At 39.4% G+C, this 26,174-nt stretch overlaps 1 protein-coding gene across 2 annotated transcripts in view; it reads left to right on the forward strand.

Annotated features, from left to right (window-relative positions):
- Positions 1-827: 827 nt before the first annotated feature.
- The window catches only part of SLC39A11 (solute carrier family 39 member 11), a 366,224-nt gene continuing 340,877 nt past the window's right edge, over positions 828-26,174 (forward strand). The window contains exons 1-3 of one of the 2 annotated variants that reach the window (XM_070740259.1): positions 828-956; positions 3,236-3,368; positions 4,332-4,370. In XM_070740259.1, the coding sequence (XP_070596360.1) occupies positions 3,261-3,368; positions 4,332-4,370 (147 nt within the window). In that variant the 5' untranslated portion in view covers positions 828-956; positions 3,236-3,260. The remainder of the gene's footprint in view (positions 957-3,235; positions 3,369-4,331; positions 4,371-26,174) is intronic. The other variant, XM_070740260.1, reaches the window with a different exon arrangement.

Here is a 26,174-nt window from a genome sequence, read left to right on the forward strand (position 1 = left end):
AAGAAATGTTGGGATTCTGAAATGTGCTCTTTTATGTAATTATTAAAGATCTTGTCCTTCTTTCAATCAATGGCAATCTAATTCATCCCCCAATTTCTGCATTGTAAAGCCTTTGCAATGCAAACAGAAAACAGTTAAGTACTGCAGATGGAAGCAAAAATACCAAACAAGAAGCAACAATCTACCCTAAACTAAAATTTTAATATTTCATTGAGTAGTTCTCTTTTATTTGATACTCTTGGTGAGTTTACACAGCAAAGGTGTTAACTTATGGCACTTTCAAGCCATCAAGTTTATTATGAAACAAGCTTATATGGATTCTGCTTTTATCATTTATAACCATTTTTAATCCATATACACGCAAAATAATAAAAATCGAATATAAATTGGGTAAAATATAATATAATAAAAATTATTATTTATCCCTCATGAAAAAATAGGACGACTGAATAGGAGTGTCTTGATTCCCTTCCCAAAGATAGCAAAAGAATCCTACAATATTATATTATATTACTGAGCGATAAAAGTGCCAAAGAGGCTCTAGCTTAGCCTAAATGAAAATAATCGAAGTACTTGGATACTTGGTTGTTCGTGCTCGTGGGATTTAAAAACAAGTACAGTTTTTAAAAGGTCTATCAGCTGTGATGTTTGTTTGTTTACATTCGTAAACTCGGATAGGCGACGGGAGTCAGGAACCGTATTATTATCCCATCACACAGCACGCGCATCTAAACAAAGTCTCTTTTGGAGCCGCTCGCTTCACTTTTTACAGAAACCAATAGGCGTGTACCGCAGAATCTAACCTGCTTCTTCCAGGCTGCTTTGCCAATGGCTGAAGCAGAAGAGTAGGTGGAGCTACGTCTGTTTGAGAGACACGTGTACAAAGGAACCAGGAAGTGACTGCCGGAATTGGAGTAGCCGCTGTATTTTGCAACGTCTGGGTGATCTTATTGAGTGTATGTAATGAATTATTATTATTACATAGAACGGGTTATTAATTTAAAAAAAACTATTGAGGTGAATACATTGAAAACAAACACCCAGGCAGGCAAAATTCTTGAGACATGTTTTAAGGAGGGTTTATTTTTTTAAAAAACCCCAAACAAATCGGGATTAGTACTGGGATGAGAAAGACCAATCTAAACAATTTTTACTTGTCAATTTTATATCTTAGAATTTATACGAATTGATTAATTTAAAAATAGACCGCAAATATATATATATATATTTTAAAAAATATATTTTACTGTGTGGCAAACCAATTTTTTTCATTCATTTTGGTGCCTTTCTCGTTTTGGGTAGGCTATCAAAGCTTTGATTTGAATGAAAATGGCCCATACAGATGTGATTAAAGTGTGATCCTGTGTGATTAAAGTAGAGGAAATTTTAATTGTTTGCAAAGGTTAAATTGGCGATGATAAGATTATTTTGGAACTTCATATAGACTTAAATTACAGTAATCTGGAGTTGTGCCTCCCTTCCCCAGGGCTGCAAGTTATTAGATAAAAATCTAACACTTTTCCCGGCAGAAATTGAAGGTAGAAAAAAGTTCTATGGTTGTTTCTTCTCCCTCTCTATTGTAGCGATTTCCTTGTGCAATAACTTTCTTGATGAGAAGTGTAAATTCAGCTAGAAGTAAATCTCGGTTCATGAAGGATTAGCATGCTTAGAAAATATTACAGTCACATTCCAATTTTATGAGGAATTGAAGGATGAGAGAAATTCTTTAAGGACTCTCCTCAAATGAATTTATAGCTAAGCTGTGTTACTCCTTATAACATCTCCTATATTGCTTGTTATCCTCCATTATAAGAATGTGTAATCTTTTGGGGTGGGAATATTTGAAATTGAAGGCATGCGACTATTGCTGCCATGAGAGGTCTCTTAAAGAGCTGTGGTGTTGCAATGGTTAGAATGCAGTATTGCAAGCAAATTCTGCTGATTGCTAACTGCCGGCAGTTGGATTCTGATCAGCTCAAGGTTGACTCAGCCTTCCATCTGGTAAAATGAGGACCCAGATTGCAGGGGCTAATATGCTGAGACAGAAAATCACTTAGAGAGGGCTGTACAAGCATTATGTAGTGGTTTATAAGTCTAACTTTAGAACACCATCTTTTGGCTGTGGCGAGAGGGGCGTTTGCCCAGGTCCGCCTGGTGCATCAGTTGCGGCCCTATTTGGACAGGGAGTCTTTGTTCATGGTCACTTGTGCCCTTATCACCTCAAGGTTCGGTTACTGCAATGCTCTCTACATGGGGCTACCTTTGAAGAGTGTTCGGAAACTTCAGATCGTCCAAAATGCAGCCGTGTGAGCAGTTTTGGGCCTTCCAGGACATGCCCATATCTCGTCATCAATCCATGGACTGCATTGGCTGCCGATCTGTTTCCAGACACAATTCAAAGCATTGTTTATGACCTATAAAGCCCTACATGGCATAGGACCAGACTATCTCCAAGACTGCCTTCTGATGTACAAATCCCAGCGACTGGTGAGGTCCCACAGAGTTGGTCTCCTTAGGGTCCCGTTGACCAAACAATGTCGGCTGGCGGGACCTGGGGAAGAGCCTTCTCTGAGGGGGGTGGGCGGCCCTCTGGAATCAGCTCCCCCTGGAGATTTGCACTGCCCCCACCCTCCTGCCTTCCGAAAGAGTTTAAAACTCATCTTTGTCACCACGCCTGGGGTTACTAGATCTTCCCCCTGACCAAGTGATGTTATTAAGTATGATTTTTGAATGAATGTTAATGGAAGTTTATAAAATTAGAATTTTAAAGGATTGTTTTATGTATATTAATTGGATTGATTTACTACTGTCTCTTTGTACATGCTGTGAGCCGCCCCGACTCCTCCGAGAGGGGCGGCATACAAATCCAATTAAACTTAAACTAAGTGCTATTGCTATTGATCTTTTCACTAAATGGCTCCTAATGGTGAGTATGGCCAATCAGAAAGTAGTAACCGACCAGAAGGCAAACAGATAATGTTAGTTCTCCTCCCCCCCCCCCCGCAACTTCAGTTTACCTGGGAGTTTGGGGTGTCCCCCCCACACCCCACAGACATACTTCTGTTGGAAACATGATTCTGCTTCCAATAGAAGACCTTTATAGACACGTTTCTAAAAGTGTCTATAAAGCCAAAGTGGGTCCAGAGCCATATTTTAAATAAGTATGATTCTGAGTGATAGTGGTTTGCTCTAATGTCTAAAGTTTTCTACTTGATTTTTCTTTCATGTTTACCAGATCTTCAAACCCAGAATTCCTCATTATGATACTTGGTTACAATCCAGTGTTGCAAGCACTACTAGGAACCTTACTGACTTGGGGATTGACAGCTGCTGGCTCAGCACTTGTATTTATATTTTCCAGTGGGCAGGTGAGGCCTGAACTTTTTTGGTGCCAATTTCAAAATTACAGGATGAAAAATGCATTTTCAGCATTAGATGTGATAAACTTGTGAGTGCGGTGTGTAAGTATGGATCTGATAATAACCATAAATACTAATTATGGCATGTGGGAGTTATGTGATAGAGCCAGAAAAAGAAATGAGCTTGGTAATAAAATTTTATATCTTTAATTAATATTCTGCAAACATTGAACTGAGATTGGATAGAAATGCTTTTGCATTTTTAGAAGAGTAAACCAAATTGCTACAGCAGCTAAACGGGTCTTTTGATATCATAAATTTGAAAGATTTATTATTACTTGGATTATATTAAAAAAAGATCCTTCTAAAAATCATATGTATGATATCCAAAACCACATTTATCAATTCTAGCAATTAAATTTTATTTTAAAGGTGTACATGTGTGGCTATTGCAACTACTTTTAACCCATGTACTGACTACTCTTGACAGGTTTCAGGAATTTGCAGTTGTTGCAAAAGGTAGTTGGCTAGGTTCTTAACCAATGAAAGTGGTATGCTAAAATTGAAGGAGAAATTCCTTTTTTTGTGCTTCTTCTATTAGCTTGAATTTGGTGGACAGAAGAATTCATGCTCTTCAGGTATGCTGCTATTACAGCTCTCAGCCTTCCCAGGGACTAGATTTTTAAATAGAAACTAGAACCTATTTTTAAATAAGGACTAATTTTTTGTGTGTTGTCTTAGTTTTACATGAGACTAACATACACAGTCTGTTTTATATATTATGGTAAGCCATAGTGCATTATTTTTTGCTTTTCAGTGCGGCTGTTATCTGCAAGCTATGTTTTACAGCTTAGCATGTTGCACAAAGCCAGCAAATTAACATATAAACTATGATTCAATGTCAAATGTGAAATTAATATATAGCTACTCGTACGGTATCACTTCTGACCACTTGTAATCTTACATTTGCAGAGACGAATCCTGGATGGGAGTCTAGGCTTTGCTGCAGGGGTATGCAATAACTTGATTTAATTTATAAATTAAAGTTTCTTAAGTTTGCTTTAAATTATCTGACCTCCTCATTATCAATGGTGTTTTATCTGTTGGCATTAAGACTTCTAGCTGAAGTTCCATGAAAAAGTTCTGATTAGAGTTGGTGGTGTCATGCTGCTTATAAAAACTCCTTTGTGGTCTTTTCCCCTGCACCCAAAATTTAATAAAGCCAAAGGTTAGGCCGTGCTTGCATTTGTGGGTTGTCCAAAGGTTAAAGGGCAAATGAATGTTTATATCTTACAAATAACACACATTTAATTCCTTCAAACTCTTGAAGCTGCCTTCTTCCTAAGGTCTTCCTCTTGTTATAGATTCTTTGATATGCTGTCAGACCTGTGAGGTAATACAGATATGAAGCACACCCACATGAACTAATTCTACTTTATGATATTCTTAATAGAATTTTGTAAGTCTGAAAGTACGTTATCCCCCACCCCACTCAGCCCTACAGCCCAAGAAATTAAGGAGGCTTTATTCTGAGATGCTTGCCATTCCCATATACCTTCTGCAGGTTAAGGTGTCTTTTATCCAACTGTTCCCCTGTTGTGGCTCTCTCTCTCTCTCTTATCTCCTAAGATGATTCCCACTGACCATTATACCTTCCACCCAAAACTCAGCATTGCCTATTATCCAACATTAATCCTTGTCCTGGAGACAGATGGCTATGGATACCAGGAAAATGCTACTTGTAAAATGGAAATTATTTCTGAGATAAAAGTTATTTTGTGTTCTGTCGGGCTCTCTGGTAGAATCCTCCCAAAAATTCACAGGTACAAATTTCAGACACACACACGTTTGAAAATTCAAAACAATGTTCTTTATAATGAAAATTCACTTAAACTAAGCCCTCTTTTGGTATAGCAAAGAGCACTCATCTCCAAACAAACTGGTAATTTGTACAAGTCCCTTATCCGTTCTGTGATACTTAGCTTGCAGCTGTGAGGCAATTCACAGTCCTTCTTCTTTCACAAAGTGAAACACACTTTGCTCTGGTTTAGTTTCAAAGTGGGGAAAAATCAGCACACAAAAAGTCAAAGTCAGTAAAGCAGTCACGAAACACAACGATCAGATAATCCTCCACAATGGCCAAACCCACAGGCTGCTATTTATAGCAGCCTCACTAATTACCACAACTCCACCCAACCACAGGTGGCCTCATTTTCTTTGATAATAATCTCTCAGTTGTTATTGCCTATGCATCATTCTCCTCATGCGTGGCTGTATCATTAACTCTTGTTCTGAATCCAAGGAGGAGCTAGATAATTGATCTCCTTCTGAGCTGTCTGCCACACTCTCCTCCTCCCTGTCACTCATGTTTTCTTGGTCAGAGGAGCCTTCATCAGCAGATTCCACCAGGGGCAAAACAGGCCTGCAGCATGTGGATGTCTCCCCCACATCCAAGTCCTTGGGGCAGGAGCAGGGCTAGAGCTAACCACAACATTTTGTTGGCATTTTTATTATGTGTCTCTGACATTTTTAAAAATAGAGTTTGATTTTTAATCTCTATATACAATTTCAAAGTCACCAGTTAATATTCCTTATGATGTAACATTTTGGGCCATTTTTTGAGATGTAATGGGGCGGGGGTGAAGTTTCCCTACCACTCCCCAAAATACATAAAATTTACAGGAAAAAAATGGAAAGGAGTTCTCTTATTAAATGTAAATTTTATGTTCTGGTTTTAAAACAAGAATATACTGTATAATTGAAGCAGAATGTAGCAAGATCAGGAAATCTGCAATTCAAAACAGAATGCTGCATTTCTTTTTTCTAGATTTATGAAATGCTCGACTAAATGTTCTATATTTCATTAAGTGATATTTGTATATATATATATAGCCAATTCCAGAAATGGAAATGCAGGGTGCTCCGTCTTGAGATATTTCATTTTGTAATGTGGGAAAGAAAGGGAATGACATTGTTGTTAACAACTGTAATTACATTTTTAGATTTAGATGTGTGCTGGTGGGTGACAAGTACATTTACAGGTTTTTTAGATTAATGAGTTATTTTGTTTATCTAAAATTTATATCTCATACTTATACTTAATATTTATTATTCCATTGATATATCTTTAGAGCTATAAAAATAAACACGTGATTTGGGAGCAAATATTTCATGTTAATTCCTTAACTGTATGGGTGCATTTGCAAGTTGTTCATTATTTACCAGCAGCATTTGTAATCTACTTTAGTCCCAAAGGGCTTTGGCGAGCACAAAATATCTTAAAACTAACCCCCTCCCCCGCAAAATACCCTCTCCCTAATTCAGACAAGTTGGGTAGTAAAAACTGTGGTTATTATTCTTTGGGCCATTTGAAATTGGCTGCGCTAGAGGCAAGAGAATGCTTGAAATCTGTGCTAAGACAATATTAGGGCTACTTGGTAATTATAAATTATTATTATATTAGTGATTATAAATTAATAACAATTAATAACAATTAATAACAATCAATAACAGTCAATAACAATTAATAACAATTAATAACATGGCCGGTTCTTGGAGAAGATTGAAGGCAAAGTGGATAAAGAAAAGACCTGATCATGGCTCACAAGTGGAACACTCAAAAAGGAGACAGAAGGATTAATACTGGCTGCATAAGAACAGGCCATTAGAACAAAATCCTATCAAAGCCAGAATTGAAAAATCAACAGACGATCCTAAATGCAGACTCTGTAAAGAAACAGATGAAACAATCAATCACATACTCGGCTGCTGCAAAAAGATCACACAGACTGACTAAAAGTATAGACACGATGCTGTGGCACAGATGGTCCACTGGAACTTGTGCCGGAACTACCACCTACCAGTGGCAAAGAACTGGTGGAATCACAAACCCGAAAAAGTGGTTGAAAATGAGCAAGCAAAACTATTGTGGGACTTCCAACTTCAGACTGACCGAATTTTGAAACATAATACACCAGACATCATGATTGTGGAGAAAAAGAAAGTATGGATCATCGACATCACAATCCCACGAGACAGCAGAAATGAGGAGAAGCAGCTAGAGAAATTAGCAAAATATGAAGATCTAAAAATCGAGCTGCAAGAACTCTGGCATAATCCAGTGAAAGTGGTCCCAGTGGTCCTTGGTACACTGGGCACAGTGCCAAAGGATCTCAGCGGACATTTGAAAATCATCGGAATTGACAAAATCTTCATATTTCAATTGCAAAAGGCCGCTTTACTGTGATCGGCACACACAATTCGCCATTGCGTCACGCAGTCCTATAAATACGAAATCCAGCATAGTGATCTCGTTTGCTGTGTTGTATTGTTGAAATAATCACAACAATAACAATAATAGTAGTAGTAGTAGTGGTAGTAATAGTAGCAGCAGTAGCAATATAATAAGGCTGCTGTGTCTGGGCCTGGACAGCTATTTGGTGCAGCTCCTATCGTTTATGGGATTACCATCTTTGGATCAGTAGTAACTTAACCACCGTGAACACCTAGGCACCTACCATCACTAATGATGAGAAGAAATCAACAAAATTTCACATTGGGTCAGTTGTCACCCTGGTCAACAAGGACTGCATCAGATGCTATGGCTCCTGGACATCTGTCGAAAAAGGTGCTACAGGGCTCAGTTGTTACTGCCAGGGAACCAGGACAAGCAACTGCAAAGTGACTGGAACCAAAGCACAAAACTTGGACAACCAAAGAATATTGAGAAATCATCAAAGATTACTACCAGGCAGAACCAACAGCCAGGGGATTTCAAAAAATAATGATGCAACTGTGGAAAGAAAAACATCCAGAAAGTGATGCAACTAACTGAACAAAGATTAATGGGTCAAATATGCCTTATCATCTGTAATAACGTTTTCATAGATGTGGAAATGCAACATCTAGAAATATTGGCTAAAAAGAAAACAACAAATAATGATGAACAAACTGAAGAAACTGCCCCATCATATGAACCAATTGACCAGCTAATGGAAGAAACCAATATACAGAATGAAGATCCTCTTGGTTATCTACAGCAGCATTTCCCAACCGGTGTGCCGCAGCACACTAGTGTGCCGCGAGACATGGCCAGGTGTGCCGCCAAGCTTCAGCTGGGCGGGGCGCTGCCGGTACTTCTGTCCTGGGGCTCCCGCTCGCAGCTGTCCCCCGCCTCCTGCTCGATGCCGCGGTTTTCGGCGCTCTCCTGCTGGGCCCCAAAGAAGGAAGGCAGGAAGAAGGAGAGCTCCATTCTTCGCACCTTTTCCCCACCTTCCTTCTTTGGGGCCCAGCAGGAGAGCGCCGAAAACCGCGGCATCGAGCAGGAGGCGGGGGACAGCTGCGAGCGGGAGCCCCAGGACGGAAGTACCGGCAGCGCCCCGCCCAGCTGGAGCTTCTCTGGCGTCGACGGCAAGTGTCCGATGGGAGCGGGGGGGGGGGGTTTGCCGCAGCGGCCGCAGGCAGTCGTGGGGAGATGGCGGCGGCGAGAGGGATCTCTCTCTCTCTCTCTCTCAGCTGACTGCAAGCGGGAGCCCTGACGGTGGCGGTTGGACGTGCTGCTGGACGTCGTACATGCTGGCGCTGCGTGCCTGGCATATACGGTGTCCAGCACCACGTCCAGCTGCCGCCGTCAGGGCTCCCGCTTGCAGTCAGCTGAGAGAGAGAGAGAAAGAAAGAGAGACATATAAGAGAGGCAGAGAGAGAGAGAGATATAGCAAGAGAGGCAGAGAAAGAGAGACAGAGCAAGAAAGAGAGACAGCAAGAGAGGCAGAGAAAGAGAGATAGAGAAAGAGAGAGAGAAAGAGACATAGCAAGAGAGGCAGAGAGAGAGAAAAAGAAAGAGAGACATAGCAAGAGAAAAAGAGAGACTTAGCAAGAGAGGCACAGAGAGAGAGAGAAAGAGAAAGAGAGACATAGCAAGAGAGACAGAGAGAGAGAAAGAGAGAGAAAGAAAGAGAGATAGCAAGAGAGGCAAAGAGAAAGAAAGAGACATATAGCAAGACAGTGAAAGAGAGAGAGAGAGCAAGAGAGAGAGAAAAAAGCAAGAAAGAGATAGCAAGAGAGACAGAGAGAGAGAGAGCAAGGGAGAGAGAAAGACATAGAGGAAGGGAAGGAGGGAGAGAGAAAGAGAGCAAAAAAGAAAGGAAGAAGGAAAGAAAGAGGGATGGAAAGAGAGAAAGAAGGGAAGGAAGGAAAAGAGAGAAAGAGGGAGAAATAGAGCGAAAGGGAGGAAGAGAGAGGTTTTTTTGTCCAAACTTTTCTTTAGCCCGCCCCCCCCTTTCAGTGTTCCCCAGGATTTTGAAAATATGAATAATGTGCCGTGGCTCAAAAAAGGTTGGGAAACACTGATCTACAGTTTCACTCATTAAAAAATAAAAAAAGTTCTGTGAAACTTCATTTAGTGTTACAAATGGCTGTTGGGAATGTTTGATCAAGGGTGAAATCCAGCAAGTTCTGAAAGGGTCTGGAGAACCGGTAGCAGAAATTTTGAGTAGTTCAGTGAATGAATGCCAGCAAAAATATGTACTTTTCTGAATCCTACTTGCGTTACTCCATTCTTGCATTTATTTGCTTTTCTGAATAGATAGTACTTTTGGTGTATCAGTAAGCCCTGGGTAATGTGATGACATTCTTGAATGCCTTTGGAAAGGAGTAATGATTAGAAAGTTCTCCCTTGGTTGTGTTTCTTGGCACCATCGCATTAGTGGATGGCATCTTTCCTTTTTCTTCTCATGGTAGATGCTTTGGGAAAACATCTTCTCAAGTTCCTTTTGAACCTTTGGAGGCTGCTAACAGATGAACCAGACCAGAATATGGATTCTAAGGCAAGGGCATCTCTGTGTATTCCTTGCTCAGATATGCCTAACTAATCTTTTTTGTCATTCTGTGTAATGTTGTGAAGGACTATTGCCTTAAATATTGCAAATGTGTAGTCTTTTGGACAGTGCTCTGTGTGTTTGCTTCTAAAGAACATTCACTGAAATGCCAGGGATGTTTGCAGCTGGGAGCTTTAAAACTAGATGATTGTGGCAGGAAGCAACTTTTTTAAAAGTCTTGATAATAGTTGATTCAATTAACAAATCACTTGCAAAAATAGGCAGCCATGCACATTAAATGAATGAACGAGTATTCCTGATTGGAGAAATGGTGTCGAAATGAAAGACTTCAGATCAAGACATATCCTTGTGTCCTCAATCTCCCCCCCCCCCAATGAGCACATTCTGAATTTTGAGTGCTTCCGCAAAGGGAGGGGCTGTTCCATCTCCAAATGGTTGTCATGACCAAATGTAAAACAATAATCCAAGTTGATCCATAAGGACATTAAGGGCAGAATATCCCATGTGGGGAACTCTGAATTTCAGGTATTATAGAATTGTGAGAAAATGTTTTCTCTTCAACTAGGAATACAGTGAACCCTCGAGTTTCGCGTCCTCAAGGATCGCGAAAGGGCTATTTCGCTAGTTTTCAACCTGGAAGTAAACTCCACCATCTGCGCATGCGTGCCCTTCCACGCATGCGTAGATGGTGGAGTTTCCCCGCCGGGCAGAGGCTTCCCTGGGTCTTCCCCCTCTTGCCCCGGTAAGACCCCAGCGGCGGTGGGCTGGAGCGCGAGCTTGGGGCACCCTAGCTCCGCTTCCCAGCTGGGAAGCGGAGCCGGCAACAGCGTGGGCGGGCGGGGCGGGCGGCGCGCGCGAGCTTGGGGCAGCCTAGCTCTGCTTCCCAGCTGGGAAGCGGAGCCGGCAACAGCGTGGGCGGGCGGGCGGCGCGCGCGAGCTTGGGGCAGCCTAGCTCCGCTTCCCAGCTGGGAAACGGAGCCGGCAACAGCGTGGGCGGGCGGGCGGCGCGCGCGAGCTTGGGGCAGCCTAGCTCCGCTTCCCAGCTGGGAAGCGGAGCTAGGGTTTCCCCAAGCGCGCACGCACCCCAGGCGCGAGCAACGGGGTGGGCGGGCGAAGGGCGGGCGGCAGTGGAAGTAAAAACACCATCTGCGCACGCGCAGATGGTGTTTTTACTTCCGCACCGCTACTTCGCGAAAAATCGATCATCGCTTGGGGTCCTGGAACGGAACCCTCGCGATGATCGAGGGTTCACTGTACTTCCGTATCCATATATTTTCCAATTGTGTTGGTTGCTGTTATCCATCTGCAACCTGCTCCCCTCCAGCCCCAGCATAGCGTGAAAGGCTACTGCGGAAGAATGAGATGAAATAAACTTGGCATCTCTGACACAGGTGTTACTTTTTGGAGATGAGGGTGAGGAGCCAGGGGGGATGCGAAACCATATGTGTAGTGGTGGTTATCTGTGACATACTGTAGGTCCATGTGATTTTAATCAAAGTAGCAGGGGATGGAATTGCAGAAAACACTTCCTGTTCCAAAACAACTAATGACTTGTATTTCTCAGTTCTCTGACATGTACATGAGAGCATAGTTCCCTCTAAGCTGAGCAGTGAGCAATGGCTCACTTAAAAATCATCATCAACTCAGATTTTTTCAAACCTGCCCAGAAGCCGAGAGGGAAAGAGTGAGAGGGAAAGAGTGCCGCCCAGTCCCAAAGGAACTGCCGCTCAGACACTATACTTTTCCGCCCACCCCCCCAAAAAATTAGAGGGAACACTGCATGAGAGGTATTGTTCTTTCGCCGCCTTGCTTTGTAAACACATAGTTTAGCACCAGGTACACATTTTAAAAGTTAAACTGTTTTATTGTGTTTACTCATTTTTTAAACATTTGCAGGAGATACATTTTGAATAATATTTTACAAAAAAATATAGTACTGTACTCATGCTTTATTGAGAGCGAGTTTAGTGTAGTGGTTAGGTGCTAGGCTAAAGATTGAAGGACTCTGCGTTCTTGGCATGAAAACTAGCTAGGTATCAGATAAGATCAATTAAGAGTAAACATCATGAAGCAGCAAACAACATGGGCTGCTAGAGTTTTATCTCTGGAACTAAAGCACTAATCTAACACCTGAGAGTTTAGCCACTGCAGCATTCTGGCAAAGTATGAAAAACCTCCTTATTTTTAGACTAGATTAGATTACTAAAGTTGGAAGGGACCTTGAAGATCATCTAGTCCAACACCCCACCCTCTACCCTCAAGCAGGATTCCCTACACCATTTCTGAAAAATGGCCCTCCAATCTCCTCTTGAAAGTCTCAAGTGTTGAAGTTCTCACAACCTTTGCAGGCAAACTGTTCCACTGGTTGATCGCTCTCACCCTCTCACCTTATCGCTCTCACCTTGATCGTTCTCACCTTATTTCCAGGTTGTGGTTATGATGCTTCTTCAAAATCTGTTTGTCAGGTATTTTCTTACGATGATGGAATGATGGTTTGTCATCACATTGGGGAATAGGAGCCCAAGACCCAATTCTGGAAAATTTCTTAATTTAATTATTAAGAGAATTCTGAAGTTCTTCAGTTGAAATATTTTTCTCTTGCTGCATATATTACGGCATGTATTTTTCATTTTTATGACATCTTCCTGACAACATATATAAAATGGATGACTGGTGATGTAATTTCTTTCTGACCAGGAGGGAAATAGGACGAAGGAAATTAAAAATGATTTAATACAAGTGCTATTTTTTTTTTACGAACATTCATTATTTTAAAGGAAATCCAGCATACTTCAACAGTTAAACTATTCCATATCACCTAATATATTTTTTTTCACTCAGTTTTTCACCGAATTTAAGAACTTTCATTTTACTGGCTTGCTTTTTTCATATATCAAAAGAATACCATTTAGAAGCAGGAATTGGAAATTACATGCTGCCAGGTTTGACAAACAGCCATAGTGGCAAGTCTTTTAAAAATACGTTCATGTTTTGTTTGTTTTGGCAGCTGTGATAATCATTGAAGCAATGGTGATTCCATTGCTGAGAAATGCATGAAAATAATTGAATCAAAACCATCGCAAAAGTGAATTGTGAACTATGCATTCAGAGTTTAACCCTTTTCACGAAGCTAAAATATATGTCTTGCCATCATTGAGACATACATTAACTCTGAATTTAATAATTTAACTTAGAATGGTCCTTTTTTTCTTAAAGTATACTCTATTTTTAATTATATCAGGCATCACTGTTTTTTAGATTGATCTATATTTATTATGCTGTGAGCAGCCCTGAGTCCCTAGGGCAGTGGTGGTGAACCTATGGCACAGGTGCCACAGGTGGCATGCAGAGCCATATTTGCTGGCACGCGAGCCATTGCCTTAGCTCAGCTCCAATGTGCATGTGCACACCAGCCAGCTGATTTTCAGTACACACGGAGGCTCCGGGAGGGTGTTTTCAGCTTCCGAAGGGCCTCCAGGGAAGCCTCTGGAGGTTGGGGAAGATGAAAAACAGGCCTACCAGGCCTACTGGTTGGGAAACAGCTGTTTCCGACCTCCAGAGGGCTTCCGGGGGGACAGGGGAAGCAATTTTCACCCTCCAAGGCATTGAATTATGGGTGTGGGCACTTGCGCATGTGCGATAGCACACACACACAGACTTTCGGCATCCAAGGAAAAAAAGGTTTGTCATCACTGCCTTAGGGAGTTGGGTGGCATAGAAATAGAATAGAATAAAATAAAATAAATGAACAAACAAACAAATCAGTATTGTTGCTTTTAAAGTCAAGATGGTGTTCAGAAAGATATAAACAGACAGGTATCAAGAAATTTAAAAATAATTAAAAACTTTTAAGAGAAATCAAAGAAGACCAGGATAACTTATTTATTTATTTCTGGAATTTATATAGCTGCTTATACAGCATTCTACAGTAGCTTATGATTCCAGGTGGCTTACAATACAAAACATTAAAAACAAGAAATAATGAAAACATCATTGCAACAAAGCTGAGGCCCTTAAAATGATAATCTAATCAAAGCATACATGGTGGATTCTATTAAGAACTTGGCCCCAGTGCCTGAGGAAAAGGCCAGGATTTCAAAGCTTTCTGAAAGACTAATAATGTTGGGGCTGTTTAGCTCTGTTATGTTGTTTTATAGAGCAGACACATAACGTAATGATGATTGAATGGCTACTGAAGTCACATAATTATGATGAATGTATCTACAACTGCTCCAGAAGGAGGACTAGAGCTGAAACCATATTCTGATGTTTGGTTTTTAAGGAAATGTTTGTATTTGGCAAAGGAGAATCTTTATTTAGCAATTGCAAATGCAGATTTCTTAAAGGCAAAAGCAAGTATTTTACATGGGACTCACTCATCTACATGGGAAGCATGGGAGACAGAACCCCCAAAGTACAAATTTATTTTGCAAGTTCTCTTGGGGGGTTCAAAATAAGTAAGTTTAAAGAATAAATCATACAAATACAGTTGTGTAGGTCACAATTAACAAAATGAGAGCAACAATCATAGCAAAAAAGACTGATTTAGGGTAAGAGGTAAGGACTGGGAGCCATTTGTTCTTTTCACTCAAAATTGCTATAAGGAAGCTAGTTGTAAGCACTCTGGGATGTAGTAGCTTCAGGAGAGCTTAGAAAAAGTAAAGAGACATTACCAAAAGGATAGAGACTGGGGACATCCTGAAGGTTTATTCTCTGCTGATGAATTGCGTGTTTGAAAGAGAAAAATAAGAATTGGAAAGAAATCAGAGAGAGAGAGAAGGAAACAAAGATGTTTTGAATAGATAGTAGAATAAATGATCAACAATGGTAATTGCAGTGACTATATTCTCAACATAATAGAGCTAATTTAATACTGTTTTATAGTTTTATTGTTGTGGGATTGGGCGGCATGCAAGTCAAATTAAATAAATAAATTGATGTTGGATTCTGCTAATTAATATTGTTATCAATATTCTCCAAATCCAACTATGATTTGTAAATATGATTGTGCAGACCAATGAATTTAGAAACGCTTCAATTAGTCAATATCAGGGCTACAACATTGGAAATTGATTTTGACATTCTCTAGAATTCTACATCAGAGGGAAAAATAATCAGAGCTGAAAAACCTCACACTCAACTCACTCTTGCAACAAAAAATGGTTGGGGTTGGTTCATTTTGCCAGTATCATAAATAAATAAATAGGAAGTATATATTTGAAGACAGAACTAATTCCTTAGAAGTCTAAATCTAGTTCTTTAGGCTTTGGCTAAAATTTGTTTTTGTATCGATCTATTTGGCCTTTTCAATTCTAGAGAAATTTAAAGGAAGGGAAAAAAAATCTGGTTTTCAGGTTTCTCAGACTGGTACTGGGTTTTGAAAAAGCTCGCTGATTTATTTGGGACAAAAAGATAAGAATTCAATTTTCAACCATTTGTATGCATGCAGCCTTGCATTGTGTTGTAGGACTTTTATAGTAGCTTGATTTAATGCTCTTCCCACAGGGCTAACGATGGGTGAGCATAAAGATACAAAATAAGTAGTTTCTGGGGGATTCATGCATTGGAGGAACCAGGTACTTCAAGGCTATCTATTTTATAATAGTACCTTAGGGACAATGTATATCTTATTTCCTATTCAGACCAATGTTTGGGCATCTGTAGTAGCATAATAAAGCTTCTGCCATTACTTGCTGCTTCTTTGTCTGCTATTTAGCAAGTTCTAAAGGGCAAGCTAGTCTTCACGACAGCATTTCAGACAACATATTGCTTTATTCTATATATTCATTGTATGTAGTCTTTTGACTGTAGCAAGAATCTAGATTAATTAGATTAAAACAAGTGTGTGTGTGTGTGTGTGTGTGTGTGTGTGTATACATGTACAGTGGTACCTCTATTTATGAACTTAATTCATTCCGTGACCAGGTTCTTAAATAGAAAAGTTTGTAAGAAGTAATTTTTCCCATAGGAATCAATGTAAAAGCAAATAATGTGTGCGATTGGGGAAACCACAGGAAGGGTGGAGGCCCTGTTTCCTCCCAGGAGATTCCTAGAAAGGCCCCATGGAAGCTTCTTCCTGCCTTTTTCGATAAAAGCATTATTTGCTTTTACATTGATTCCTATGGGAAAAATTGCTTCTACTTAAGAACGTTTCTACTTAAGAACCTGGTCACGGAACGAAATAAGTTTTTAAGTAGAGGTACCACTGTATTTACAAACATAGCAAAAATATACTTCCTTCACAAGTTCTTAGGTTAATCAGGCTTTAATTATTTAGATTTGAATGTTATTTCTTTTACTTTAATTCTATTGGTTTTATATTTTGTTCTATTATTGTAATCCACCTTGGACTGTGTGGTGTACTTCCATTAATTTACCCCTCATTAATTTAATACAATTTAATTTCAGTTGTACTTTCAAAAGAGAGTGGTTCTCTTCTCCCAGGCTGGAAGAGAGGAAGGGGAAGAGGATGATTTCTAAAACTCTCTATTGTAGGGTGTTAAAGAACCCACCCCTCTTGTTTAAGCATCTACATGAAGCCACATGGAGGGAGTAACCCCAGTGGCCTGAGTTCAGGTATCATCAGTAGATAATTTGCAACTGTATATTTAAGTCTTGGGCTGAACAAGAGATGCTTCTAGACGCTGTCCTGGTATATGGATACTGCTTGTATAAGGATCTGGATGGGAAGGAACATACTCTACCTTAGCAAGATGAAATGACTGTGGAGTTGGAACTCAACTGAAGACAGTGATATAGTGCACAGGTCACCAACCTGTGGTCCTTTGACCACTGGTGGTCTGGGATAAAATTTTGGTGGGCCATGGAGAAATCTTGGCCCCTGGGCCAGACATGGCCAAGAGCAATTAATCCAGTCCAGGAAGAAGAAAACAAAGGAAAGGGAAGGAAGAAAGGAAGAAGACGAAAGGAAAGGGAAGAGCCTTCTCTGTGGCGGCCCTGGCCCTCTGGAACCAACTCCCCCTGGAGATTAGAACTGCCCCCACCCTCCCTGTCTTTCGTAAACTACTCAAGAGTCACTTATGCCGCCAGGCATGGGGGAGTTAAGATATTCCTTCCCCCTAGGCCATTACAAGTTATACATGGTATGTTTGTGTGTATGTCTGGTTTATAATAAGGGTTTTTAGTTGTTTTATTAATTGGATTGTTATATGTTGTTTTTTATCATTGTTGTTAGCCGCCCCGAGTCTACGGAGAGGGGTGGCATACAAATCCAATAAATAAATAAATAAATAAATTTTAAAAAAAGGAAAGAGGGGAAGGGAGGAACTACAGCTCTGGTTCCCAACATGGGGCCCATGCCCCACAGGGGGGGCAATTTGATTTTTAATAGGGGCAATTGGAACCTTGTTTAAACCATGTTAATGGCATTTTTAGGCTTCCTTCACATGAGTAGGAGCTCATTTTTGCATAGTAAGAGTTATATGACACGGGGGGGGGCATGAGGATTTTAGAGGTTCTTAGGTGGGGCATGGGCAAAAAAAGGTTGGGAACCACTAGACTACAGCTGCAGCTCTTACATCAGCAAGCCACCGTCAAATAATCTTCAATTATTTTGTAATACTTTTCCTACAATTAAACAACCTTTAAAGATTTGTTATGAATAAATAAGCATTTACAATTTTGTTATAATTAAATAAGCATTTATAGTTTTGTTATGTTAAATAGGTACATTTCATTTTAATAAAATGAAAGTTCTCTGATCATTATTTTACAAATGTATCTTTAAAAAAAAAATCATATTAGTGGTCTGCGGGACTTAAAATTATGAATTAGGATCAGTGGGAATTTAAATTATGACCTTGGTGGTTCCTAAGGTCCAAAGGTTTGGGGACCCCTGATACAGACTACCTTTATTTCTTGACTGAGTCACAAAAAGAAGATCAAGAACACAACACAGTACACCCAAATTCTAGAGTCATTTTACAATCATGCCATGTTTGGATAACATTTTGAAATTTTTTTAACAAAACAGAAGAAAAGATGCATCCCGGGGTTTGATGATCACAAAGAGTGGTAGTGACTACATTTAATTAGCAGCAGGAGCAGCAGGATTTACATCTTTTTGGGGCACTTAAACTTCTGATGGCATTCAGGATAGTGTTAGACAAGTATCACTGTAAATGTTGGGTAATTTTTAAGGGTTTTGCCCTTTACCAAGCATTTCCTCTTAGCACTAGGTATTTTTACTATAGTACTTGGGAATATTAGTTGCTGCACTACAGAACACTGATAATATAGCTCAGTTGTTTTTCAGTAAGAAATACAAAAGTTATATAAAACCTCTCTCTATCCCTTGATTTTTTTCCTTGATATTTATTTGCTCTGAATCTTTGCTTAATTCTTGTAGTTTTTATTATTTCCCTGTTTTTTTCCCCTCAGTTTACATTGTCTCCTCTCCAGAATGACTCATTTCTGGAACGTTCAAAAACAATGTGTTTTATGTTTAAATTGTTTTTGAGATTTATGGAAGAGTACTCTTAATGTTAATAAATAAACCAGCAGAAAGTAAATCCAGAAAGTAGCAATGGCTTCGAGAAAACTTCAGCAGCTCATTCCCCCCCCCCCCCCTTCATATCCAGCCTGCTTAGCTGGAAGCATGGAGGTATCAGCTACACAAAAGTAATAGTAGGAGATGATGATTTGGATTTTGCAAAGAACGGAATTCTTTTCTACCCATACAAGTATTTTTCCATCAATCTTGTGTCTTCCACAGAAGCGAGGTGCCCCAGAATTAGGGTACTGTTCAGATCAGCTTATTATGTTGTGCTAATGATTGCTTAATGGAAGGCAACATCAATTCTCCTCCTGCATAGGGAGGATGGTATTGCTTGTATTGAAGCCAAGTGGAGGCGGGATGAGTGGGTGGAGTGGCACGTTAAGAGACCCAAACGGCTTGTCTAATTTCTTTGAAACTGATGGAAGATAGGCTTGATGGAGGCTAGGTACTCTTGACATGCACATCATAAGTTTTTCTTCTTCACATAGAGTAAAACCATAAAAGTTTTTTTCCAGGATCAAGAGTTTCCTTTTCATGCCAAAGGGAAATGTAGAATCAGAAGATGCAGTGAACTGCAGAAGCCTGGCTCGGTTGTTAATTAAATTCAACCCCCACTCCTCCTATCCGCCGAGTGTTCGGCAGCTCAAAAACTTTTATTCCAGTTCATTACCAGAGAGGGCTCTGATGAAAAATATCACATGCCTGCCCTGCTTTAATTCTCAGGAAGCAGTTTTGACCTGAATACAAAGAATAATTTGGTGATCACTTTAAGGCTGTAATGGAAAATGTTAATTAAAAAAAACTATCTAAAAGAATGGTTCCCTAAAGGTAATTTTTAAAAAAAATGAAGATGAAGGATCACTTTTGCAATTTGTTTTGCTTGTGTTGGTTAAATATATCAGAATCCACACAGGTAGCAGGTTTATTGCATGTCTTTTTAGTTATTATGTCTTGGTGATTTAGGATGGCTACTTATAACTGTCTGGTTTGGTTCTGCAACCCAACCAGACAGACACACACTTCAGAGGATAATTAGAACTGCAGAAAAAATAATTGCTGCTCACCTGCCTTTCCTTGAAGACCTGTATACTGCACGAGTCAAAAAAAGAGCTGTGAAAATATTTACAGACACCTCACATCCTGGACACAAACTGCTTCAACTACCCTCAAAATGACATCATAGAGAAATGCACGCCAGAACAACTAGACACAAAAACAGTTCCCCCCCCCCGAATGTCATCACTGCTAAACAAATAATTCCCTCAACACTGTCAAACTATTTACTACGTTTGCACTACTATTAATCTTCTCACCGTTCCCATCATCCATCTCTTCCCACAAATGACCCTATGACTGTAACTTTGTGGTTTGTATCCTTACAATTTCTATTGACTGGTTCCCAATATGATTTGCTTGCTTATGTGTACCTGGACTATCATTAAGCGTTGTACCTTATTATTCTTGACAAACGTATATTTTCTTTTATGTACACAATGTCAGCTCTCTGCATTGTTCTTCTTCATATCTTCATTGCATCAGCTATCATAAAGAAACGGGGGTGGGGGGAGGCATTCGGGATTTGCGGGGGGGGGGGAAGCATACTGGAGGAGCCCATGGGAGTTTTGATTTTGTATGAGAAAGAGGAAGGAAGGGGGAATTACAGCCTGCATAGACACACAGAGTAGACCTGCTTATTGCCAATTCAAGGTTAACGGCTGTGCATTCCAGAAGTATGACACGCCAGCGAAGATGCACCCATCTGATGCTTATGGACATTTTGGATTGGGTGGACTGCAAAAGGGGGTGTTGGGGTTACTTTGTAATAAGCACTCCTTTTTCTTCAGACTTTGCTTTTTTTTTCTTTGCATTCACTTCTGATTTAGTAAAAGTGACCTTTGAAGTTCAAAATGGACTCTGAGTTTTACTTTCCTAAACACTGAGTGAAGCAGATCTGACACACAGCATGTGCACCAAGACAAAGTCCTTGTGTGTCCAATCACACTTGGCTATTAAATGCTATTCTATTCTATTCTATTCCAAACATCTGAGTTGCTGTCCCTCTTGCAGAAATGACAAAGACAATTAAACTAAGAATATGCTTTTAAAATTTTTATTAGCTATTGACTGTTTCAGATGCAAGGAATTTTATCCATAATCTGATATCATTGTTTTTGAAGAGCAATTTGGATGATAGCACACCAAATGCCATACTTTCTAGCATTACTTGGAGAACTCTGTGTCTTATTCTTGGAAGAGAAAGGGAACATTTATCATGTGTCATTATGCTGTTGAAATGTTTCTTGTATTTCTAAGAGAAAGAATCAGGCCAAAAAAAAGGTTGTCTCGTTATCATCACCAGGGTGAATTGTAAAACTGCCTTGCATGAATAGTTGAGATTATTCACAGAAAACCTTTTTTTTTGTTTTTAGCAATATTAGACATTTTTTGTTAGTTTTTAGACAATTAGTAATGAAATATAGCAATGTGGAGAGGCCAAGTGCCATGATACCATTAGTGGCTTTGTGGTAGATTAAAAGTTAACCTATTGTTCTTGCCAGGAAATAGCTATATCATAGCTATTTGACATTAAGTAAATGTCAAATAGCTATGAAATTCTCAGAGTTAAATGAATGGTGAAGGAACAGTTGGCTGAATGTCAACCCCACTACCTAGTACAGACCAGGATATTATCTCCAGAGGAAGGCTAAAACTACATTTATAATAATCAACTATAATAACAAAATATAAGACAAGAAAAGATAACATTAATATAATAACAGACCATCCAGCTCTCTGCATGGGGCTACCTCTGAAGAGTGTTCAGAAACTACAAATCTTGCAAAATGCGGCCCCGCGAGCAGTCATGGTTCTTCCCAGATACACCCATGTTTCTCCAACACCCCGCGGCCTGCATTGACTGCCAGTTGGTTTCTGGATACAATTCAAAGTGTTGGTGATGACCTATAAAGCCCTACATGGCATCGGACCAGATTACATATGGGACCGCCTTCTGCCGCATAAATCCCAGCGTCTGATCATGTCCCACAGAGTTGGCCTTCTCCAGGTCCCGTCAACCAGACAATGTTGTTTGGCAGGGCCTAGGGGAAGAGCCTTCTATGTGGCAGCCCCGGCCCTCTGGAATCAGCTCCCTCCAGAGATTCATACTGCCCCCATCCTCCTCACCTTCTGCAAAAGCCTTAAGACCCATCTATGTCGCCAGGCGTGGGGCAACTAATATATGCCCCCCCCTCATTCTGACCATTAATGTTATGAATGGGTGTGATTGAGTAAATTGACTGTTTTTTAAATTAATGGATTTTTAGTTTATATTTTTGACTATTAGATTTGTATACTTATTGTTTGCATTGTATGTTGTGAGCTGCCCCGGGTCCCCGGAGAGGGGCGGCATACAAATCTAATAAATAATAATAACATTAAAAAGGATATGGCTGAAGTATCTGACCTCCCTTATACTCTGGTACTTTGGAAGACTCTGAATAGGTTGAGAGTTGGTGTGTCTATATGTAAAACCAAGATATTATTAGACTGTTGTAGATTTAAAACATGTTTCACCTCTTACGATTGTGGTAATGATGCTTGTATATCTCCATCCAGATGAACTTCCTTATGCTCTACTTCAGTGGTGGGTTTCACTTGCCTTTGCTACCAGTTTGGGAACGGGACTGCGTGCATGTATAGAACGTCCGTGGTGATGTCTGGGCAGGTGGGCAGAACGTCTTGACGCTGCTGCTACCAGTTCGCTCGCACTGGGGAGAACCTGTAGAAACCCACCACTGTTCTACATTGTACTGGAAATAATAAACTGAAGGGAATGGGAATATGTACTATGTACTTTAGATTCATTTCCTTTTTTATACAAATTTGACAGCAGGCTATTGGATGGAAAGTTGTTCACAGAACCCTCCTTAGATACATGAATTGCACAGAATGGAAAACGAATAGATATATTTTATCCAAACACCATGATTTTATATGGGAAGTCCGAAGATGAGAAGGGCTTGCATTGGCTTTCTCCATGATCCAGAATCCCAGACAATCAATGTGAATACTATTTCCCCTCAGACTTCTTGCCTAAATATTTAGAGCAGTGTTTCCCAACCTTGGTAACTTGAAGATATTTGGACTTCAACTCCCAGAATTCCCCAGCCAGCGAACGCTGGCTGGGGAATTCTGAGAGTTGAAGTCCAGATATCTTCAAGTTGCCAAGGTTGGGAAACACTGATTTAGAGGATAGAGACTTGTCAGTTCTGCATGTACATAGCCTCATTTTCCACCCTGAATTCTGGATTTTACATATATCCAACCAAATGTCTACACAAGATTTGAAGCAGAGAAATGGGACAATTTTGAAGTTTTTGAAAATCTAATAAACTGTTATATTCAGAGACAAACAAGGCATTTTAAGTTACTGTGCAGTACAAGTAAAACAAATTTGACTTTTGATTAATTATATCATTTCTTGCCAAGAACTGGTAAGAACTGTATTTTCTGAAAGAAAGAGTAGGTGTCTTGGCCCACTTTATTTACCTTTATTAGAAGTGACAAACAAAAGAATAAACTTTGCTTATTAGATGTATAAAATATGTGTTAAAATTTTGCAAAGGTTTTGACTTAACATACATGTGAACAAAAAACTAGCTCCAACACTATTTTTGAAGGTGTTAAAATATTACATGAGCATTTGAAATAACAAAAGGAGTTTGTCAGGGATGCCCTTTGTCACCTCTGCTCTTTATTCTGACATTAGAGTCCTTGTTAATAAAGATCAGAGCAAAAAGAGAGATCAAAAGAACTAAATCAGAAAGAAAGAGCATAAAATTCAGTCGTTTGCGGACAACCTATCAAGGGAGACAGGACCTATTTTAAAATGGGAAATAGAGAAATATGGAGAAGTGGCGGGCCTTAAAATTAATAAAATAAAAACAAAAATGATAATTAATAATGTAACATTATAGTAAGAAAGAGAGTTAGAGGAAGAATTGGGATTACAGTGTACAAAACAATTTAAATACTTATTAGATGTATAAAATAGCTGCCAGCGAGATGCTCCTCAATCAAAGAAGATAACTGTGAAATTAATACAACAAATAAAATTAAATTTGGAAAGATGGGGAATGTTAAATTACAGTTATCTATACCAGGTTGAATTGCAACTATTAAAATGAATGTCTTGCTGAAATTGCTCTACCTTTCCCTAACTATACCTATAAAATTAGGTAAGAAATTTTTCATGGATTTGAATAAAATCACAACAAAGTTTATATGGGCAGGTAAAAAAGCAGGAATAAAATTAATAGATCTCCAGGATAATAGAAGTAGAGGTGGCTTAGGGCTTCCTGACTGGCGACTTTATTATAAAGTGGAAATTTTGGTATGGGTCAGGGAGTGGACCAACTTGAGAAATAGATTACTTATGTTGGAAGGATATGATCTACAAAAAAGTTGGCATGCCTTCCTATGGGATAAGAAGAATTAATCTCATACATATTTTGTTAGACACAAAGTAAGAGAAGCTTTTATGCAAATATGGCAAGGGACCAAGAGAACACATTATATGAAAGTCCCCAGGTGGGTATCCACAATGGAAGCGATGACCCACCCGAATACTTTGTTTGTATATACCGTAAGTAAAATGGTCAAATATGATGAACTCTTAGATAGACAAGGGAACCTAAAAACAGATAAGAATTAGAAGAACAGGGCATAATTATAGATTGGTGGCTTTGTTTGCAACTTCAATTGCAGTACAAAAAAGATAAAGACGATTAGCACATGGAAGGACAAGAAACAATGGAATGAAACTGCAAGGGAGTAGATTTAGATTAGATATCTAACAGTAAGGGTGATAAACCAATGGAACAGTTTGCCACAGGAGGTGGTGAACTCGCCTTCACTGGAGGTCTTCAAACAGAGACTGGACAGTCATATTTCTGGGATGGTTTAGTGAATCCTGCATTGAGCAGGGGGTTGGACCCAATGACCCTGGAGGTCCCTTCCAACTCTATGATTCTATGATTATGCATTTCAGATGGTGCCACAACAATTAGATAAAATACTGACTGGCCTGAGAGATAGGTTGGCTTATTTGATCAGGATAAAAGGTAAAAATAGTTAATCTTATTGCCTTTACTGGATTTTTGCTGATAATGAACCATAGTGAATATTTGGATTTTGTTTTTACTTACTAGATAAACTATTTTTGGGAGTGGGGGAAGAGACACTATTTTGTATTTAGTTAGGGTGATAAGTTATTAAGATAGTCTGTAATGGTTGGAAGAAGGGGGAAGCTACTTTTTCCACACTTTTTTTCTTTTGTATTTCTCTATTTTTTATAGCTTGCATTGTTTTTATTCTTTTCATTTATAATTCCTATTAAAAGTATTTTAAAAACGAGAAATGTAATCTTAAGGATAAACAAAATTCAGTAGGAAGTGAATATTTACATACCCAAATAGCTAAACAAACAGCACAGGCATGGAAGAAAAACAATGGGAGTGGGAATGGTTACAAACATTGACTTTGCTTGTGGGAAGCTGGCAGCGAGTTTTGGAAACCACAATCACGTTTGCAAAGAAAACTATAAACTATTGCAAAGTATAAACATCATGGAAATGTCAATTCCATTGAAATAATATGCCCTGGATTATTTGTGCCTTCTTTTAATCAATGGATTTTAGGTATTTTGATTCAAAAAAATTGTTGCAAAATACCAACTTGGGGGCACTGACCGACAAAACAGCTAAAGACAACAAGAGAGTAATGAGAGTAATGAGAGTAATTCTTTGTATTGTAACTTTAAATACTTAGATTTATTTTTACATTTTGAAATGTCATAATATCTATTATTTTCATTTGGGAAAGTTAGTGCTGTAATCCAGCTTTTCCCAATTTTTCAGGGTTGGCGGCCTTGCATGGGGGGGTGAGTCGGTGGAAAGAGGGGATGGTTTTGTGTGAGTGATAGGCGTCTGTGTGCATCAGCTTCATGTTGCAGGCATACTTGTGGGAGTTGAGCTGCATAGCCTAGTTGCAAATAGCCCATGGCCGTGTCTTTGGAGACCCCTGCTGTAGTCACTTTCTCTTTCCCCATTGATAGGAATGCTGGAATATATTGGTAGAGATGGCAGTTTTCCCCCCACACGAAGAAATAATGCCTGGAAAGGATTATAATGTTTTTTTTCCTTCCTTCATCTGAGCATTTTCTCCTGCCTGTGTTTTTGTCTCCAGTTCTCACATCTGGAATGGGCTAGTTCCAGATGCACTATCTATTGTTAAATAGTTAATGTAAAATTAATGTCAGTGGAATAGGTGTTTCTCTTCTTCTATCTTTAAAAGGAAGCTTTTTAAATGCTTTTTATTCTCACCCCAAGCATATAAATGTTAAATCGATCCCTTTTTAAAAATAAATCAATCCAGCAAATTGTTGAAAGCAAAGGTGAGTGA

The sequence above is a fragment of the Erythrolamprus reginae genome, chromosome 2 (genome assembly GCF_031021105.1).
Source record: "Erythrolamprus reginae isolate rEryReg1 chromosome 2, rEryReg1.hap1, whole genome shotgun sequence".
Lineage (NCBI taxonomy): Eukaryota > Metazoa > Chordata > Lepidosauria > Squamata > Dipsadidae > Erythrolamprus > Erythrolamprus reginae.